The sequence below is a fragment of the Hylobates moloch genome, unplaced genomic scaffold (assembly GCF_009828535.3).
Source record: "Hylobates moloch isolate HMO894 unplaced genomic scaffold, HMol_V3 SCAFFOLD_16, whole genome shotgun sequence".
NCBI classification, from domain to species: Eukaryota; Metazoa; Chordata; class Mammalia; order Primates; family Hylobatidae; genus Hylobates; species Hylobates moloch.
In genome coordinates, this window is record NW_026652291.1 from 50,538,598 (window position 1) to 50,557,220 (window position 18,623).

At 39.8% G+C, this 18,623-nt stretch overlaps 1 protein-coding gene across 4 annotated transcripts in view; it reads left to right on the forward strand.

Annotated features, from left to right (window-relative positions):
* Positions 1–9: 9 nt before the first annotated feature.
* WDHD1 (WD repeat and HMG-box DNA binding protein 1) overlaps positions 10–18,623 on the forward strand; it is an 88,584-nt gene continuing 69,970 nt past the window's right edge. For 3 of the 4 annotated variants that reach the window (XM_032134924.2, XM_058429803.1, XM_058429802.1), the window contains exons 1-5: positions 10–106; positions 333–425; positions 12,819–12,930; positions 16,699–16,850; positions 18,430–18,541. In XM_032134924.2, coding sequence (XP_031990815.1) covers positions 349–425; positions 12,819–12,930; positions 16,699–16,850; positions 18,430–18,541 — 453 coding nt within the window. In that variant the 5' untranslated portion in view covers positions 10–106; positions 333–348. The remainder of the gene's footprint in view (positions 107–332; positions 426–12,818; positions 12,931–16,698; positions 16,851–18,429; positions 18,542–18,623) is intronic. The other variant, XM_032134925.2, reaches the window with a different exon arrangement.

The window sequence follows — 18,623 nt, forward strand, 5'->3', positions numbered from 1 at the left end:
CCTGCGCTAGGCGTGGGCGGGTCGGCGCAGGCGCAGTGTGGTGAGCGAGCCGAAGCGCGGGAAGCTGCTGTTGTGGAGCCTCAGTCGCGGAGGCTCGGTCACCCGGGTGAGTCCCCACTCTGGCTGCCTGCGCCCACCAAGGAGATGCGTGTTCGTTTTCCGGCTTATTGTCTGACAGACCCTCTGCCTTATCCTGCTGGTGTCACTCGGGTGGGGGAAACCGGGCTGCGGAGAACGGGCCCTAGAGGAGACTAAGCTCTCTTCCTATCCCTAGCCTCGCTGCTTTTCTGTCTTTTGAAATAATAAGACTGGCTTTTATAAAACATTTTCAGGTAGGTAAAGGAAAAGATGCCTGCCACACGGAAGCCAATGAGATATGGGCATACAGAGGGACACACGGAGGTCTGTTTTGATGATTCTGGGAGGTAAGGTTCTTTGAGAAACAGAACGTTTCAGGTGCAAATGTTAAAACATTTATCCTTAAACATTATATATGCAGTCAGCTGAAAATGACTCATGCGGATAGAGAGGAATAATGTTGAAATCTAAAATGGCACACATATTTCTTTAGATTTATTGTTTGATTCGGGCCGTCATGGTAGTTTTAGTATATCGACAAACTTATAATCGTACTTCCAGAGAAGTTGGAAAGATGCGAGCTTCTCCCCATGTATTTTCCCCTTCCCTGCGTCTTACATTATTAATTTTGTCAGATCACTAGATACTGCCTACTTGTCAAATTCGGTGGCCCGTTCTGTTTGGAATGGTATCCTTCCATGGCTTTAGTGATGCTATTTCCTTTTTTGCTTATTTTTTTTTTAACTTTTTGACGGCTTAAAAAATTTTTTTCCTCTGTTTGATTCCTAGACTATAATATTTTCCTAGGGTTATTCTGGTCCCTTTTATCTTTCCAAGTCCCATTCTTATGCACTACTTCTTGATTGCACGGCTTCCCCTGTCGCTCCTATGTTGATTGATTCATTGAAAAAATATCGGTGTGTCTCTTTTGCTGGAGACTAGAGATAGAATAGAGCGAACCAGACACAGTCTTTTCCTCCGTTGAGCTTAAGGTCTTTTTTGGATTGACAGGCATTGAACACAAATTAATCACAAAAATAAATGTGTATTTAGAAATAGTAATATGTGCAGTCATAAACATGTATGAGGGGAAGCTCATCTAGTTAAAGGAGTCAGGGAAGGCTTCTTTGAAGAAGTGTTTCTTGAGACGCCATCTGAAGACGGAGCAGGCATTAGGCAGTATAAAGAGATGAGTGGTGGTGGCGGTGGGGTGGTGATGTTGGCATAGTAAGCAGAGGCAATACTGTGTGTAAAGACCCAACGGGGCCAGCGATCATGGTATGCTCAAAGAACTGAAAGAAAACTAGCCTTGCTAAAATGTGGAGAGTGATGCAGAGTTTAGTGAGAGATGAATCTGTGAAGTTAGGCAATGGATGTCCTATCCAAGACCTTCTGGACTTTATTAAGGAATCTCGTTTTATCCTAAAAGCACTGAGAAGGTATTAAAGGCTTAAAGCAGAGAGATGTGATCAGATTTGTTTTTGAGAAAATGCATGGAGGATGAATTGGAAAAGGAGCACTCATGGATGCAGAAAGACTGTTAGAAGATACCTGTATTAGTTTGGGTAAGTGTGATAGAAGCTTGGACTAGAGTAAACATGGGTGTGTAGAAAAGAGGATGCATTCAGGAAATAGTTAAAAAGATAAAGTCAACAGGATGCATCAGATATTAAGGATGGAGAAAGAGACGACAGGGATAACGTCTACATTTCTGGATGTTACAGTTGAGAAAGTGATGCTTCCACTTGTAAATAACAGGAACACTTGAAGAAGGGCATATTTCGGAGGTAAAGCTGTGGGTAGAGATTGAGTTTGCGCTTGGATGTGATTATTGTAGGATTTCTTTGAGATATTCAACTAGAAGGATAAAGTAGACAGTTGGATAAATGGGTCTCAAGCTCAGAGAAAAATGTGAGCTAGAGATAGAAATATACAATTGACCCTTGACATGAATTTGAACTGTGTATGTCTACTTATACATGGATTTTTTTCAATACACATATTAGAAAATTTTTGGCAGTTGCTAACAATTTGAAAAAACTAGCAGACGAACCATGTAGCCTAGAAATATGGAAAAATTAAGAAAAAGTATGTCATGAGTGCATAAAATATATGTAGATACTAGTGTATTTTATCATTTACTACCATAAAATATACAGAAATCTATTATAAAAAGTTAAAATGTACAAAAACTTACGCACACAAACATTTCCAGACCATCCGCAGTCAAGAGAAATATAAACAAACATAAAGATGCAGTGTTAAATCATCACTACATAAAATTAACTGTAGTATATACTGTATTACTGTAATAATTTCATAGCCACCTCCTGTTGCTATTTTGGTAAGCTTAAGTGTTGTATCTGCTTAAAACACTGTATGAGGTTGTATCTGCTTAAAATACTGTATGATGCTCATGAGCAGTTTGTCTCTCCAGTAAATTGCCTATCCCAGTAAAAAGACATCTCTGGTGGTTCTCATATATTTTTCATCATGTTTAGTCCAATACCGTAAACGTTGAATAACACCATGGGAATCATATGAAGTGCCACTAGTGATGCTGGACATACTCCTAAGAAGCAGACAAAAGTCATGACATTAAGAGAGATAGTTGAATTGCCTGATATGTACTGTAGATTGAGGTCTGCAGCTGCGGTTGCTCACTATTTCAAGATAAATGAATCCAGTGTAAGGACCACTGTGAAAAGGAAATTTGAGACACTGTTACTGCAGCTATGCCAGCAGGCATGAAAACCTTGCACTTTTTGTGAAATAACTTGGTCTTGTATTGAAAACGCAGCTTTTATGTGGGTATAGGATTGCAATAGAAAGGCATAGCTATAGACTCTAATGTGGTTCCAGAAAAAGTGAAGTCATTATCTGACAACTCAAAGTGAAAGGAAGGTGAAGGATCTAAAGCTGGAAAGTTTAATACCAGCAGAGGATAGTTTGATAATATCAGAAAGAGATTTGGCTTAGAAAATGTGAAGATGGCCGGGTGTGATGGCTCACGCCTGTAATCCCAGCATTTTGGGAGGCCAAGGTGGGTGGATCACCTGAGGTCAGAGCATGTCCAACATGGTGAAACCCTGTCTCTTTTTTTTTTTTTTTTTTTTTTTTTTTTGAGACGGAGTCTCGCTCTGTCGCCCAGGCTGGAGTGCAGTGGCGCGATCTCGGCTCACTGCAAGCTCCGCCTCCCGGATTCACACCATTCTCCTGCCTCAGCCTCTCCGAGTAGCTGGGACTACAGGCGCCCGCCACCACGCCCGGCTAATTTTTTTGTATTTGTAGTAGAGACGGGGTTTCACCGTGGTCTCGATCTCCTGACCTCGTGATCCGCCCGCCTTGGCCTCCCAAAGTGCTGGGATTACAAGCGTGAGCCACCGCGCCCGGCGTGAAACCCTGTCTCTACTAAAAATGCAAAAAATTAGCCAGGCACAGTGGCAGGCACCTGTAATCCCAGCTACTCAGGAGGCTGAGGCAGGAGAATCACTTGAACCCGCGAGGTGGAGATTGCAGTGAGCCAAGATTATGCCATTGCACTCCAGCCTGGGGATCAAGAGCGAAACTCTGTCTCCAAAAAAAAAAAAAAAAAAAAACAGAAAAAGAGAAAGAAAAGGTCAAGATGGCAGTAGAATCAGCTTCTGCTGACCAACAGACAGCAGACAGATTCCCAGACACTATTAAGAAAATCATTGAGGAGAAAGGACATCTGCCTGAACAGGTTTTTTGTTTGTTTGTTTTGTTTTTTTGAGATGGAGTCTGGCTCTGTCTTCCCAGCTGGAGTGCAGTGGCGCCTTCTTGGCTCACTGCAACCTCCGCCTCCTGGGTTCAAGCAATTCTTCTACCTCAACCTCCTGAGTAGCTGGGATTACAGGCATGCACCACCACACCCAGCTAATTTTTATATTTTTAGTAGAGATGGGGTTTTGCCATGTTGGCCAGGCTGGTGAACAGGTTTTTAATGTAGACTAAAGTGCCCTATTCTGTGGGGGTTAAAATGCCACAAAGGACATTTATTAGTAAGGAAGGGAAGTGAGCACCAATATTTAAGGCAGGAAGGCTAATGTTTGGTGCAAATACAATCAGATTTATGATCAGAACTGCTATTATTTATAAAGTTACTAACTCCCAGGCCTTGAAGGGAAAAGATAAACACCAGTCTCTTAGTTGTATAACAAAAAGACCTAGACAATGAGAACATTTTTTTCTGGATTGGTTTCACTGATGCTTTGTGCCTGAAGTCAGAAAGTACCTTGCTAGTAAGGGACTGCCTTTAAAATTCTTTTAATGTTGGGCAATGCCCGTGGCCACCCAGAACCCTATAAGTTCAATATTGAACATGTCAAAGTGGTGTACTTGCCCCCAAACCCAATGTCTCGAATTCAACCTCTAGATTAGGAGTTCATACAGACCTTTACAGGCTCATTACATAAGCTAATCTATGGAAAGGATTGTCATTGCTATGGAAGAGAACCCCAGTAGAGAGAACATCCTAAAAGTCTGGAAGGATTATACCATTGAAGATGCCATCATTGTTATAGAAAAAGCTCTGAAGGCCATCAAGCCCGAAACAATAAATTCCTGCTGGAGAAAACTGTGTCCAGACGTTGTGCATGACTTAAGATTGATAGCAGAGCCAGTCAAGGAAATCATGAAGGAGATTGTGGGTATGGCAAAAAAGATAGGGAGCGAAGTAATTTCAAGATATAGTCCTTGGAGACATTCAAGAGGTAGCAGACATGGCTGGGCGTGGTGGCTCACACCTGTAATCCCAGCACTTTGGGAGGCCCAGGCAGATGGATCACTTGAGGTCAGGAGTTTGAGACCAGCCTGGCCAACGTGATGGGACCCCAGTCTCTACCAAAAACATAAAAAATTGGCTGGGTATGGTGGCACACACCTCTAATCCCACACGCCACCTTCTCTCGGGAGGTGGAGGTTGCAGTGAGCCGAGATTGTGCCGCTGCACATTCCAGGCTGGCCAATAAAGCAAAACTCTGTCTCCAAAAAAAAAAAAAAAAAAAGAAAAGCTAATAGACACTAAACCGAAGAGTTAGAAGAAGACAATTTGATAGAAATGAGTGCTTCCAAACTACTGCCAAGAAGAAGATGTAGAAGAAGCAGTGCCAGAAAACAAATTGACTTTAAGCAATCTGGCAGAAGGGTTCTGATTATTCAAGACTGCTTTTGACTTATTTTACAAAGTAGACTTTTCTATGTTATGAGCACTGAAACTAAAGGAAATGGTGGAAGAAGGATTGGTACTGTGTAGAAACATTTTTAGAGAAATTAAAAAGGAAAAGAGTCAGACGGAAATTATGATGTGTTTTTATAAAATCACACCAAGTATGCCTGCCTCGCCTGCCTCCTCTACTTCCTCCCCCTCTTCCACCTCTGAGACAGTAAGACCAACTCCTCTTCCTGTTCCCCGTCAGACTTCTCAATGTGAAGACGATAAGGATGAAGACCTTTATGATTATCTACTTTCACTTAATGAATAGTAAATATGTTTTCTCCTCTTTATGATTTTCCTGATATATTTCTTCTCTATATTACTCTATTGTACAGATACAGTATATAATACATACACAAAATGTGTTAATTGTTTATGTTATCAGTAAGGCTTCTACTCAACAGTAGGCTATTAGTAAAGTTTTAGGATAATCAAAACTTATATGTGGATTTTTGACTGTTTAGGGTTGGAATCCATAACGCCCATGTTGTTCAAGAGTCACCTTTACATCTTTAGCTGATACCTTCCAGAGTTCAGGATTGAGGTTCTGGCTACGAATATAAATGTGAGAATTGTCCTTATAAACATAGTATTTATTACTGTGAACTTGGATGAAGTCACCTAGGGAAGGAGTAAATATAGGTAAGAGAAGAGGTTCAAGGGTACTCCAAAATATTTAGAGATGAAGTTAAAGAGGATCCAGCTAAGGAGACTAAGAAAGAGTAGCTGGAAAAGTAGAGAACTGAAAGACAAGAAGGATGTTTAGAAGCCAAATGAAGTGTTTGAGGAACAGGAAATAATAGACTCTGTCAAATGCTCCTGGTGGGTCAGGTTGAAGACTGAGAATTCACCATTAGATTAGCAATGTGGAGGCCATTGGCAAGTTTTATGGAGTGATAAGAAGGAAAACCTTGAAGTGGATTCAAGATAATGGAAGGGGAGGAATTTGAATTAGTGAGGTTGACACTACATGGTTTTGATTTTGTCTCTAGTACCAGAGGGGTATAGAAAGAAATCAGTCACTACTTAAGAGGGCTGAAGAGGAAGCAGTGACCCCAGAAGAATGACCAGAAAGAAAGCTGAGTATATAGAGATTTTGCTGCCTCACCATGAACCTCATGAGACTCAAGGGTCAAGGAGAGGTGGTCAGATTAGGGAAGGAATGTTGCTGTCAGGATAGAGTTGAGGTAGTAAGAAATGCATTGGTAATCATTGACTCCTTGAGGTTATGTCATAAAGCGGATGAAGTCTTGATATAATTAATCTTCATGCCCAGACAGTGATAGCGGATAGCGGATTTCTTTTTTTTGAGATGGAGTCTAGCTCTGTTGCCCAGGCTGGAGTGCAATGGCATGATCTTGGCTCACTGTAACATCCGCCTCCTGGGTTCAAGCGGTTCTCACTGCTCAGCCTCCCAAGTAGCTGGGATCACAGATGCCCTACACGACAGCTGGCTAATTTTTGTATTTTTAGTAGAGACGGGGTTTCGTCATGTTGATCAGGCTGGTCTTGAACTCCTGACCTCAATTGATCCACCGGTCTTGGCCTCCCAAAGTGCTGGGTTTACAGGCATGAGCCACCACACCCAGCCTTACTCTTTATTATTTTAAAGTAAATCTCATACATCTTAAAACTAAAATCTGGTTTCTTGGGTGTAGAACCTAGTAGAACAAAGCTTTAGCAAGAGTCGTGAATCAAAAAAGAGAAGGCACAAATAAAATAATATTAGAGATAAAAAAGGTACAATAAAGGCTTCAAAATATGTGAATACATTGACACCTTTATGCCAGTAGTTTTGAAAATTTGAAACAAAGGTATAATTTTCTAGGAATATGTAAATTAACTTACCCAGTTTACCCAAGAAAAAAATAAAAGTATTTATTTACATTGATTATCCAAACATTAAACATATGATCTAAATGTTAACATATGTAGGATGATCATTTCTAGTACGTATTTATGTGCTTTAATCAGTTTCTTAGCCTGTCTGTCCCATGGTATTGCTGATATTTTTCTGAAAAATAAATTTTTAATATGGTGTTATTTTAATTTTTCTCATAAAATTAGCTGTAGCCTTGTTTAGAGTTGCATTTTATGCTGAATAAATTTGAAGTTAGATCTTCAATTCTTTTTTCTTTTCTTTTTTTTTTTTTTGTTTTTTTTGAGTCAGAGTTTCACTCTTGTTGCCCAGGCTGGAGTGCAGTGGTACCATCTTGGCCCACTGCAACCTCTGCCTCCCGGGTTCAAGCGATTCTCCTGCCTCAGCCTCCCAAGTAGCTGAGATTACAGGCATGCACTATCACACCTGGATAATTTAGTATCTTTAGTAGAGATGGGGTTTCTCCGTTGTTGGTCAGGCTGGTCTCGAATTCCGACCTCAGGTGATCCGCCAGTTTCAGCCTCCCAAAGTGCTGGGATTACAGGTGTGAGCCACCATGCCTGGCCTAGACTATAACATTTTTTAATGAGAAAAATATTAGGTTCTAAGGTACTTGGCAGGCTCAGAGCAAATTCTACTAGCTGGGAGAGTCATAATTTTTAAGAATTTGTTTTAATTGAAATGGGTAAATACTGCAGCCTCAGTATTTTTATAGGTTCTGTCTTTTTATCTCCTTTCAGGATACCCTTCTTCAATAATAGGGTCTTCACTGTTTTTAAGGACAAAATTCATCAAGTTGTCGATGATTCTTTTGGATGTTTCACAGATTTTAAGCCTACTCTTTTATTTCATTCTGGCATAGAACATAAATTTATACAATTTAAAATAGGAGTTCTATCAAAAGATTCTTCTCACAAGTCAAGATATTCCAAAGTACAGTTACAGAATTTTAAAATGAAATCATTCACCATTTCAGCTTTTCATGTACAATTTGTTCAATTCTTAATTGCTTTTGTAGGGATAAATTTCAGTGTCTTCCTGTGCATAAGTTTTGTTTTCATGAATTGCATTTCACTAAAAGCTTCAAAAGCTTAAGTTTAATGCTTTGATTAAAGATGTCTGTTTTCAACTAAATGCAACTAAGATTTAGAGGACTTGTTTCTAATAACAATAATACCATTATTACAGTAGGACACTTAGGTTGTTTTACAGGGTCGCCCTTCAAAGGCTTAAAGATTTTAAAAACCTAATCACTCCAAGCAGAGGGAGAAAGTATGTCCTGCAATGCTAGTATTTTTTGTGTATTTAATTAACATTGGTTTGTGTGCTGCTGAGGTGGGAGGATTGCTTGAGCCCAGGAGGTTAAGGCTGCAGTGAGCCATGGTAGGGCCACTGCACTCCAGCCTGGGCAACAAAAACAGAAACAAAACATGTTTTTTTCAAAAATTCTGTGGTTCAGCAATTCTAGATATAAATAAAATCTGAAAATTTGACGAGTATGGCTTCTTTTTTGTTGGTATGTTATCTTGCAGCTCATTTGGATAGAATCATGAATTGTAATTCCAAATTCAAGTACTTTTGTGTTTCACAGATTTCCTAATATAGTAAGAACATTGATTTTTCTGGCCGGGTGCAGGCTTACGTCTGTAATTCCAGCACTTTGGAAGGCTGAGGTAGGCGTATCACTTGAGGTCAGGAGTTCGAGACCAGCCTGGCCAACATGGTGAAACCCCATCTCTACTGAAAATACAAAATTTAGCCAGGTGTGGGTGGCGTGTGCCTGTAATACTAGCTACTTGGGAGGCTGAGGCAGGAGAATCACTTGAACCTGGAAAGTGGAGGTTGCAGTGACCTGAGATGGTGCCACTGCACTCCAGCCTGGGCAACAGAGCAAGACCCTGTTTCAAAAAGAAAAAAAAATATTGATTTTTCCTACAGCACTGTAGAAAACAAAATTAATATGTAGTTATTTGATTCAATAAAGGATAAAACCATTTAGAAGAATGTTTAGACTACTCTAAAAGCACTTCTTTCACAGGACTTCTTAACTCTATTTCCTGCCAAAATTTGTATTTGTATTACTGTAAAAATTAAGAATTTTATTATTAATGTTAAACTTTTCAAATAAATTTAGGTAGAATCCCCAATGACGTCAGATATTTCACTTTCGGCAGAATGAACTTCCAGAAAATTTACTTTGTTTCCATGAACTGAAGAGTAAACTAAACTATTATTGGAATTAATATGGGTGATTTTCTATTTAAAACTCCTGATGACATTGATATAATACTTTTAACTGTTTGAAAGTTCTTTTGCTGTCTATGGCCATACCACCCTGAACACACCTGATTTCATCTGAAAGTTCTTTTGATAATGGAGATAACCCATTAACAGTCACTTCGCTTTTTATGCTTGCACCAGAAAACTTGGAATGAAAAATGAACAAAATTATTTTAGAACAATTGTCATTTCTTTTAATGCTGCACTGTCCAATACAGTAGCTACTAGCCACATGCAGTTATGTAGATTTAAATCAGTTAAGGTTAACTTCATTAAAAAGTCAGTTCGTCTGTCACATTAGCCACATTTCAATTGCTCAGTACCAGGTATAGACCATTTTCATCATCTCAGAAAGTTGTTTTGGAGAGCACTGAGTTCTTAGGAAGAATCATGCTTCACAAGATATAAACTTACCTTCTGCAGGAGTAGAATCACAGTTTTTAGGCAGCCTTCTCAAGATAACTAACTTGAATAGGTAACTGATGCTTCTTCGGGACTTTTTTCTCTTCTAATTTTCCTGTGGTTGGTGTTATCACTGTAGTATCACTATAGCCCCGTGGTAAATGTCAACTAACATTTTATTCAAACTATATTTTCATTATCAACTTTCCTGAGAAGAAGAAATTTAGTATTTAATCTTTTATTAAATATGTACGTGATACACTTTTTTAGCTCATTGCCACTGAAAGGGTTGTATTGGTTTTTATTTTTTTCCCAAAATTTAAAAAGCATAGCAATCAATAAAATTAATATGTAGTTAGTTATTTGATACAATGAAGGACAAAACCATTTAGAAAAACATTCAGACTGCTCTAAAAGCTCTTTAGAAGACTGCTTAACTCTATTTTCTGCCTTTGTTTCTTATTAATTCCACTATAATTTTCCATTGGTCCCACCAACTGGCACCTGTAACTTTGTACATCTCCTCCAGTGCATCTGCTGATACACCAAGAAGCCCATCGGGGCTGGGTGTGGTGGCTCATGCCTATAATGCCAGCACTTTGAGAAGCCGAGATGGGTGGATCACCTGAGGTCAGGAGTTCGAGACCAGCCTGTCCGACATGGTGAAACCCTGTCTCTACTAAAAATACAAAGATTAGCTGGGTGTGGTGACGCACACCTGCAGTTCCAGCTACTTGGGAGGCTGAGGCAGGAGAATCACTTGAACCCAGGGGGCAGAGGTTGCAGTGAGCTGTGATAGTACTACTGCACTTCAGCCTGGGCGACAGAGTGAGACTGTCTCAAAAAAAAAAAAAAAATTCCATCAGAACAAAAACGTGAAATACTTCTCTCATCACCATTGGGACTGAAAGAAGTAGCTATCCCTAGGGTCTTATGCCTGAATCCATTCAGTTTTTTATTGAATGCCTCACATGTTGTCCCCGAAAGGATTTGTTAGTTACACTGCATCAGGAAAGGGTAGGAAAAGGGGAGATAGCTTATCACTAGTCATTTTACAGATTTAACCATGTGTTATGTGTGTTACATTACTAAATGAGACCATGGCAGAAGCTGGAAGTACAAAGAAGAGGTCTGCCAAACCCACCCTAGCCTTTTTTTTTTTTTTTTGGAGACAGTGTCGTGCTCTGTTTCCCAGGCTACAGTAGTGCGATCTCGGCTCACTGCATCCTCTGCTTCCTGGGTTCAAACGATTCTCATGCCTCAGCCTCTGGAGTAGCTGGGATTACAGGTGTGCACACCACCATGTCTGACTAATGTTTGTATTTTTAGTAGAGTCGGGGTTTTGTCATGTTGGTCAGGCTCCACCCTAGCCAATTTTGATGCAACTAATACTAATATGTTTTAAAGTGAAAATTCCTGGACAAATGCCAGGCCAATTGGACACATAAACCAGGAGTATCCCAGGCAAACTGAGACTTGTGGTCCTCCTATCTACTCCCTGTAGAAGGGAGCCTAACGACCTTACTCTGGCATTAAGTTATTCTAAATAGGTGACCTAGACTTCATTTTCCTTTTCCTTTCCTGGCTTGTCTGCTCCAGGTAAACTCCCCCGTGCTATATTAACTATATCTTGGTTCATGTGGTTTTCTCTGGAACTGCCCTTGTCACCAGTCTTAGCATATCTAGTCCTACTTGTTCTTTGACTTCCCAGTGTAAATACCATCTTTCTTATGAACCTTTTTGATTTTCCCAGGTGAGAATTAATCTTTTTCTTTTGAACATCCACAGCTCTTTATATAGATTTTTTTTGCTATTTATTATATGTTATTTTTCTAATTATATTTTGTGTTTTTATTTGTTTTTTTGTATGTGTGTAGATAGGGCACATACTAAATGAGTAAAAGCGTTTGGAAGATGAGAAGTTTAAAACAAGTTATGATAGATACAGATGGCTATTTGAAACACGTTTGGATAGTTGAGCTCACACATCTATTCATTTATTAATTCAACAAACATTTATTAAGGTTTCTGTCAGAGACTGTTTGGTGCTAGGGATACAATGGTGGGCAAGGAAGATACGGTCCCTATTGTTGCAGATTATATACCCATCTTTCTTACATTCGTACAAATAAATAATTTTATGCTGGCCAAGCATGGTGACTCATGTCTGTAATTCCTTGACTTTGGGAGGCCAAGGCAGGCAGATCCCTTGAGCCCAGGAGCTCAAGACCAGCCTGGGCAATGTAGGGAGACCCTGTCTCTACAAAACATAAACAAATTAGCCAGGCATGGTGGCATGCGCCTGTAGTCCCAGCTACCTGGGGAGCTGAAGTGGGTTGATCACTTGAGCCAGGGAGGCAGAGGGTGTAGAGAGCTATAATCATGCTACTGCCTAGGCAACAGAATGAGACCCTGCCTCAAAATTTTATAATTTTATGCCAAAGAAGAACTAGAGTATTAAACTCATCTTTTATTTTATAGAAGGAAATTAGCACTTTATTTTTAAGGTTTATGTGTATAAAATGAGAAAAAGATACTGGCTAATGTCTTCATTTTATGAAAAAGTGGTAAATATAGAGGTAGCATTCCACAAAACTAATGTGTATGAAACTAGGTGACTTTTTTTTTTTCCTTGAGATAGAGTCTTGCTCTGTTGCCCAGGCTGGAGTGCAGTGGTGCCATCATGGCTCACTGCAGCCTTGACCTCCCAGGCTCAAGTGATTTTCCCACTGCAGCCTCCCAAGTAGCTGGTACTACAGGTACACATAACCATGCCTGGCTAATTTTTTAATTTTTTGTAGAGACTAGGTCTCTCTGTATTATCCAGGCTAGTCTGGAACTCCTGGCCTCAAGCAATCCTCCCACCTTGTATTCCCAAAGTGCTAGCATTATAGGTATGAGACACCATGCCCGATGACTTTAATTTGTGTCTTTTCTTCACAGTTTTATTGTGACTTGTGGAAGTGATGGTGATGTGAGGATTTGGGAAGACTTGGATGATGATGATCCTAAGTTCATTAATGTTGGAGAAAAGGCATATTCGTGTGCTTTGAAGGTAGTAAAAACAGTTACATCAATTGATACGAAATGATACTGGCATGTGATTTTTATGCTTGAGTGAAAAAATACTTTTGCGGGCTGGGTGCAGTGGCTCACGCCTGTAATCCTAGCACTTTGGGAGGCCAAGGCGGGCAGATCATGAGGTCAGGAGATCGAGACCATCCTGGCTAACATGGTGAAACCCCGTCTCTACTGAAAATACAAAAAATTGGCCGGGCATGGTGGCGGGCGCCTGTAGTCCCAGCTACTCGGGAGGCTGAGGCAGGAGAATGGTGTGAACCCGGGAGGCCGAGCTTGCAGCAAGCCGAGATCGCGCCACTGCACTCCAGCCTGGGTGACAGAGCGAGACTCCATCTCAAAAAAAAAAAAAGTATATATATATGTGTGTGTGTATATATATACACATGTGTATATGTGCACACATATGTATATGTGCACACGTGTGTATATGTGCACACATATGTATATGTGTACACATATGTATATGTATATATCCAAAATATGTATATATATACATTTTTTTGAATATAGATATACCTTTGTTTATCTCATGAAATATTTTAAAATGCATGATAATGCCGTAACTTGCCCTACCAGTTTTTTTTGAGATGGGATGTGAAAAATATTTTTGAATATAGATATACCTTTTTTTATCTCATGAAATAATATTTTAAAATGCATGATAATGCCATAACTTGCCCCACCAATTTTTTTTTTTTTTTTTTTTTTTTGAAACGGGATCTTGCCATGTTGCTCAGACTGGTCTCGAACTCCTGGGCTCAAGCAGTCCTCCCAGTTCAGCCTCCCGGGCAGCTAGGACTGTAGGTGCATGCCACCATAGTTGACCACCCCAAAATTTTAAAGGTAAACTGAGTGGTTTATTAAAAGTGATTAATGGACATGAATGGTGAACCAATTAAAATAAATGCAGGAAAATAATACTTCCAAGAAAGGTTTAAATGTTCCCTTTTTTCCTTTAAGGGAAAACTCAGTGGTGTTTTTAGCTCACTGCTGTGGTTTCAATGTGTTCCCCTAAAAGCATGTGTTGGAAACTTAATCCCCAACCTAACAGTGGTGGGAGGTGGGGTCTACTGAGAAGTAATGAGACCATGAGGGCTCTGGCCTCATGATTGGATTGATGCCACCATCTCAGGAGTGGGTTCATCATAAAAGGGTGAGTTTGATCCTCTTGCTCTCCCTCTCGCCCTCTCTTTACCCTTCTAAGATGGGATGATGCATAAGAAGACCCTTGCCAGATGCCAACCCCTCAATCTTGTAGTGTCCAACCTTCAGAATCATGAGACAATAAATTTCTGTTCATTATAAATTACCCAGTCTGTGGTATTCTTATAGCAGTACAGAACAGACTAAAACACCTACTGATTCAGATAACTTAAGGAATTGTTCTAGAAAAAGGGAATGTTTCATTAACATTCTCAGTATATATTCATATATGTTTCTGATGTTTTGTGTAAGGCAAATATGGGAATGAGATGTAGGTTACTTGGAGAAAGAAGACTTATTCAGAAGGACTTTGGAAATTAAGTATCTGTAAACCCCTAAGCTTTTTATTTGTGATGACTTTTAACTTGAGTGTATTGTGTTTAGGTAGAAAAATCTTTCCACAGAATTCATATTTTTTCCAAACCCAGGTGCATTTAAGGTAGATAAGATGGTGTTTAGATATTCTTTTTAAAATGATCATATATAATTGGAAAATGCATTCCCAGAAGAAAAAACATAAATGACCAACATACATTAAATATAAGCTAAATCTTACTAGTAAGCAAAGAAGTGCAAATTTTAAAATTGGATTTTTTTTCCCCATAAGATTGGCAAGGATGAAAAATATTGCTAATCCCAGTAATAGTGAAGGCTTTGAGAAGTAAGTATTATCATACACAGTGGCTGGATATATAAGTGAGAAACTTTTTTTTTTAGAGCAAATGGATACTGTGTATTAAAATTAGAATGTACACAGTGATTTCTGGCTATTTTCAAGTTTATGTGGAAAAGGATAGTAAAAGCACAATTCATAACAATAGCAAACGTTAGAAACAATCGAAGAGTCTTTCAATTGAGAAGTTATTTTATAAATTTTGATATACCCATATAATGGAATACTATGCAGCCATTATAAAAGTAGGGTATCTATTTTCATCAGAAAATATATTTACAATAAGTTGAAAATAAGTTTATAATAAGTCAAAAAATGAGATTCAGAACAGTTAATATAGTATAGTCTTATGTTTGTTAAAGTAAATAAATATATATACACACACACACACAAACACACACGAATATAACAAAATTAAGAAGACAACCCCAAAATGTTAATGGAGATTAATTCATAAAATAAGGAACTCAGCCTCTGCTCAGGATACTTTTTTTTTTTTTTTTGAGTCGGAGTTTCACTCTTGTTGCCTAGGCTGGAGTGCAATGGCGCGGTCTCAGCTCATTGTAACCGCTGCCTCCCGGGTTCAAGTGATTCTTCTGCCTCAGCCTCCCAAACAGCTGGCTGCCCACCACCATGCCTGGCTAATTTTTTTGTAGTTTTAGTAGAGATGGGATTTTACCACGTTGGCTAGGCTGGTCTCGAACTCCTGACCTCACGTGATCCACCCGCCGCAGCCTCCCAAAGTGCTGAGATTACAGGTGTGAACCACCACACCCAGCCCCAATACTTTCATATTGTCATTTTTTTCTGTTCAGAGAGCATGTACTGGCTTTGTATATGAAAAAGACTGTAAAGGAGAAAAAAGTAAACATGGTCTTATATTAGTTTACTAAGGCTGCTGTAACAAATTGCCACAAACTTGGTGGCTTAAAACAACAGAAAGTTATCTCACAGTTCAGAAGGCAGGAAGTCTGAAATCAAGGTGTCGTCATGGTTGGCTCCTCCCAAGGCTCTGAGGGAGAATATGTTCCATTCCTATCTTCTGGGTTCTGGTGGTGTGGCAATTCTCAACATTACTTGCCTTGTAGGTATATCACTGCAGTCTCTGGCATGGATTCTGCATTTAGACTTTACTCTAAAAAGACATGTAATGATTTTGTTGTGGAAACATAGGGCAGTGGCTACTGTGGCCATGCCTTCTGATGCCTTCTCCTCATTTTTTTTTTTTTGAGACGGAGTCTCGCTCTGTCGCCCAGGCTGGAGTGCAGTGGCGCAATCTCGGCTTACTGCAAAATCCGCCTCCCGGGTTCACGCCATTCTCCTGCCTCAGCCTCTCCGAGTAGCTGGGACTACAGGCGCCCGCCACCACGCCCGGCTAATTTTTTGTATTTTTAGTAGAGACGGGGTTTCACCATGTTAGCCAGGATGGTCTCGATCTCCTGACCTCATGATCCGCCCGCCTCGGCCTCCCAAAGTGCTGGGATTACAAGCATGAGCCACCGCGCCCGGCGCCTTCTCCTCATTTTGAGACTAGCTCTGTTTTTTCTGAAAAGCTCTCTTGAGTCTCCTTCATTTTTATAACACTTAGGATCCATAGAAGTACTATTCAAACATTTTTCTTACCAGAAGTAAAAGAAAAATTAGAGGCTAAAAGATAGGCTGCTGAAGGTAGAATTTTTCTAAAGCTAGCAAATTTTTCTTGCTAATGCACATTCTAGCAAAGTTGTACATTTAGTGATAATTTTTCTCTTGATATGAACTAGATTTTTAAGGTTTTTTGTTTTTTACCGGATTTTTAACTATGGAGAGACTCCCAATCATTTGGATTTGTTTTGCTAATGTTTCTTACCTTAACTTTTCTTTTAGAATGGAAAATTGGTCACTGCAGTTTCTAATAATACTATTCAAGTCCACACATTTCCTGAAGGAGTTCCAGATGGTATAGTGACTCGCTTCACTACAAATGCAAACCATGTGGTCTTTAATGGGGATGGTACTAAAATTGCTGCTGGATCTAGGTAAGGCTCTTTGACATCAGAAAAGGAAATAATGTTAGAACAAAAGGCCTTGTTTATTTGTTTCGGGAATGTTTTCAGGACTGTGACTTAATTTTTTGTTGTTTGTTGTTTCTTCATATATTCTTTTATATAGTAAAGATTTTTGAGGACAAACTTGGGCTTCTTTTTGAATTGAAATATATTGCTTTGGCCGGGTGTGGTGGCTCACGCCTGTAATCCCAGCACTTTGGGAGGCCAAGGCGGGCAGATCACCTGAGCTCAGGAGTTCAAGGCCAGCCTGGCCAACATGGCAAAACCCCGTCTCTACTAATACAAAAAATTAGCTGGGTGTGGTGGCGGGTGCCTGTAATCCCAGCTACTCGGGAAGCTGAGGCAGGAGAATCACTTGAACCCAGAAGGCAGAGGTTGTAGTGAGCCAAGATGGTGCCGCTGTACTCCAGCCTAGGCGACAGAGTGAGACTCTGTCTCAAAAAAAAAAAAAAAAGGAAAGAAATATACTGCTCTGCAGATGGCCTATTTTATGATACTGAAAGCATAGCTTGATGCAAAATTTAAAAAAATTATTTTAGGGCTGGCATGGTGGCTCATGCCTGTAATCCCAGCCCTTTGGGAGGCCAAGGTGGGCAGATCACCTGAGGTCAGGAGTTCCAGACCAGCCTGGCCAACACAGTAAAACCTCATCTCTATTAAAAATACAAAAATGAGCTGGGCGTAGTAGCGGGCGCCTATAATCCTGGCTACTTGGGAGGCTGAGGCAGGAGAATTGCTTGAACCCGGGAGACGGAGGTTGCAGTGAGCTGAGATCACGCCATTGCATTCCAGCCTGGGCGACAAGAGTGAAACTCCATCTCAAAAAAAAAAAAAAATTATTTTACTTAGAACTTGGACTGTACAGTCAGAATATTTTGGAGTTTCTCTTAATGCTTCTTTGTCATAGCAAAAATAATATAGTTGGTTGAATTGCTGAGGTGAAGTGAAAGGTATAGTACTTTTAAAAATGGTTGTAGCTATAATTAGATTAGCAAATAATAGAAGCTTGAGATGTAACTAAAGAAGCCATTTAGGAAGTGTTTGTATTTTAGCATAATGGGAAATCTTGACTTGTGTTTTCATCGTATTTATAGAGCAAAACTAAAAGGTAAGCCATTAAATTTGGGTGCCAAATTTTATAAGTTGCTATAAAGATTTTGTGATTTTGAAATACTTGGACAGGCATGGTGGCTCATGCCTGTAATCCCAGCACTTTGGGAGGCTGAGGTGGGCGGATCACAAGGTCGGGAGTTCAAGACCAGCCTGACCAGCATGGTGAAACCCCATCTCTACTAAAAATACAAAAATTAGCTGGGCATGGTGGTGCACACCTGTAATCCCAGCTACTCGGGAGGCTGAGGCAGGAGAATCGCTTGAACCTGGGAGGTGGAGGTTGCAGTTGAGATCACACCACTACACGCCAGCCTGGGTGACAGAGCAAGACTCTGTCTCAAAAAAAAAAAAAGAAAAAAAAATATTTGGATCATAGCTTTTAGGAGAGGCCTTTGTGTTAGCATTTATTCATTTGTGTTACTCTTTTTGTTCTTAGTGATTTTCTAGTCAAAATTGTGGATGTGTTGGATAGCAGCCAACAGAAAACATTTCGAGGACATGATGCCCCTGTTTTAAGTCTTTCCTTTGATCCTAAGGACATCTTTCTGGTAATTATTTTTTCCTTCTCTTTTTGTGTTTTTCCTGAATATGTTTAAAAATTGTATTTCCTACTAACTCTCTAAAAAATTT